This window comes from Sinocyclocheilus grahami, unplaced genomic scaffold, assembly GCF_001515645.1.
Source record: "Sinocyclocheilus grahami isolate Dianchi unplaced genomic scaffold, SAMN03320097.WGS_v1.1 scaffold140.1, whole genome shotgun sequence".
Taxonomy (NCBI): Eukaryota; Metazoa; Chordata; class Actinopteri; order Cypriniformes; family Cyprinidae; genus Sinocyclocheilus; species Sinocyclocheilus grahami.
In genome coordinates, this window is record NW_015505319.1 from 56,384 (window position 1) to 58,482 (window position 2,099).

At 40.4% G+C, this 2,099-nt stretch overlaps 1 protein-coding gene across 2 annotated transcripts in view; it reads left to right on the forward strand.

Moving 5' to 3' along the window:
• The window catches only part of zfand6 (zinc finger, AN1-type domain 6), a 22,242-nt gene that overhangs the window by 9,901 nt on the left and 10,242 nt on the right, over window positions 1-2,099 (forward strand). For both annotated transcript variants that reach the window (XM_016280403.1, XM_016280402.1), the window contains exon 3: window positions 1,899-1,968. In XM_016280403.1, the coding sequence (XP_016135889.1) occupies window positions 1,899-1,968 (70 nt within the window). The remainder of the gene's footprint in view (window positions 1-1,898; window positions 1,969-2,099) is intronic.

Sequence of the window (2,099 nt, forward strand, 5' to 3'; positions counted from 1 at the left end):
TCTTCACAGAAACTGATATAAGATGTTACGGTCTCTGTGAGCTCGTCCAGATCGGTGGCAGCAGCTTCAAAAACACTCCAATCAGTGAGGTCAAAACAAGCTTTTAAATCCTGCTCTGCTTCATTAGTCCATCTTTTTACAGTCCTTAACACAGGTTTAGCTGATTTCAGTTTCTGCCTGTAGGTCAGTATAAGATAAACCAAACAGTGATCAGAGAGCCCCAAAGCTGCCCGTGGGACGGAGTGATATGCATTCTTTATTGTGGCGTAACAGTGATCCAATATATTACTGTCTCTGGTGGGACATGTGATGTGCCGTCTGTATTTTGGCAGTTCATGGGAGAGATTTGCTTTATTAAAGTCCCCGAGAATGATTCAGAAAACAGAGTCCGGGTGTTGTTGTTCCATCTCTGTGATCTGATCAGCGAGTTTCTGTAAAGCGGAGCTCACGTGTGCTTGCGGAGGAATGTAAACACTGACGAGATTGAACGAGCAAAACTCCCGCAGCAAGTAGAAAGACTTACAGTTAATGAAGAGCACTTCTAGATCTGAACAGCACATCTTCTTTAACACAGTTACATCTGTACACCACCTCTCACTGATGTAAAAGCATGTCCCGCCGCCGCGTGATTTCCCTGTTGATTCTGCATCACAATCTGCTCTAAACAGCTGAAAGCCCGGGAGACTCAACACGCTGTCCAGAATGGCGTCTTTCAGCCAGGTTTCCATGAAACACAGAGCAACAGAGTTTGAAAAATCCTTATTTGTCCGGGAGAGCAGAAGAAGTTTGTCCGTTTTGTTGGGTAGAGAGCGGAGGTTTGCCAGATGGATGCTAGGCAACGGCGTCCTGAATCCGCGCTGCCTGAGCTTCACGAGCGCGCCAGCTCGCTTCCCCCGTCTGCACGTCCTGAAGCATCTGAACAGCACCGCAGCTCCCCCGACGGGGGAGCTACAATGTCCAGCAAAACATCCGAATAGTCGAAAACCGGTGAAATATCGGGTGGTGTGTACTTCCGAATGTCCAGCAATTCGTCTCTGGTGAAACTGATTGCAGGGATATAACTAAAGACAGGACAAACTAACAAAAACAACTGTGGAGCACGCCACGGAGGCAGCCATCATCGTCGGTGCCATCTCAATGGCGTACGCATCAAGGCTATATTTGCTTGATCAAAAATACAGTGAAATCATTAATATTATTAAATATTATTGCAATTTAAGATAACTGTTTTTATTATAAAATTTCAAAATGTAATTTATTCATGTGATGCAAAGCATCATTCCTCCAGTCTTCAGTGTCACATGATGCTTCAGAAATCATTCTAATATGCCGATTTTCTTCTCAAGAAACATTTCTTATTATTATTATTGATGTTGAAAACAGTTGTGCTGCTTAATATTTTTGTGAAAACCGTCATCATTTTTTTTTTTTTTTCCAGATATTCTTTGATGAATATAAAGTTAAAAAGCAAAACCTTTATTTGAAACTAAATCCGTATATAACATTATACATCTTTTTACTTTCACTTTTGATCAATTTAATACATGCTTTTATTGAAAAAAAAAACAAATAATAAAAAATCTTACTGATCCTAAACTTTCTTTTTTCCCCCTTGCCAGTTGCAGTTTTTTTGCTTGGTCCAAAATCCTGCTTATCCACATCAAAAGATTTTTGATAAGCTGTAATTTCATTATTTTCAAAACCATTTTAACCTTCATTCAGGAATGCAAAAATTACATGCCGGCTGTAATTTCCATTTGGACACAGTGTTACACTGAAACGTGGCTCAATAAGCAAACCCTCACTTGTTCTGTTACTTTCATCAGCTTCTGAAGATTAAGGAGAACTTAAATGGAAGTGTTGATATTTTGGGTTTCCTGCTCTTTCATTGTCTGCAGTGTCTTCCAGCATTAGCAGTAAAGGAGAATCTATGACTGTACAATCGACGTCACAGCATGAACAAAACAGGTACAACTTCGTCCTCTTTTACCACCCTTCCATCATTTCTCATAACAGTTGCTTAAGTCATTGCAATTGCATAGGATGTAGTTTATTTGTGCAACTCTTATTTCAAAAAGGCAAGAACAGGCCCCTTTCTT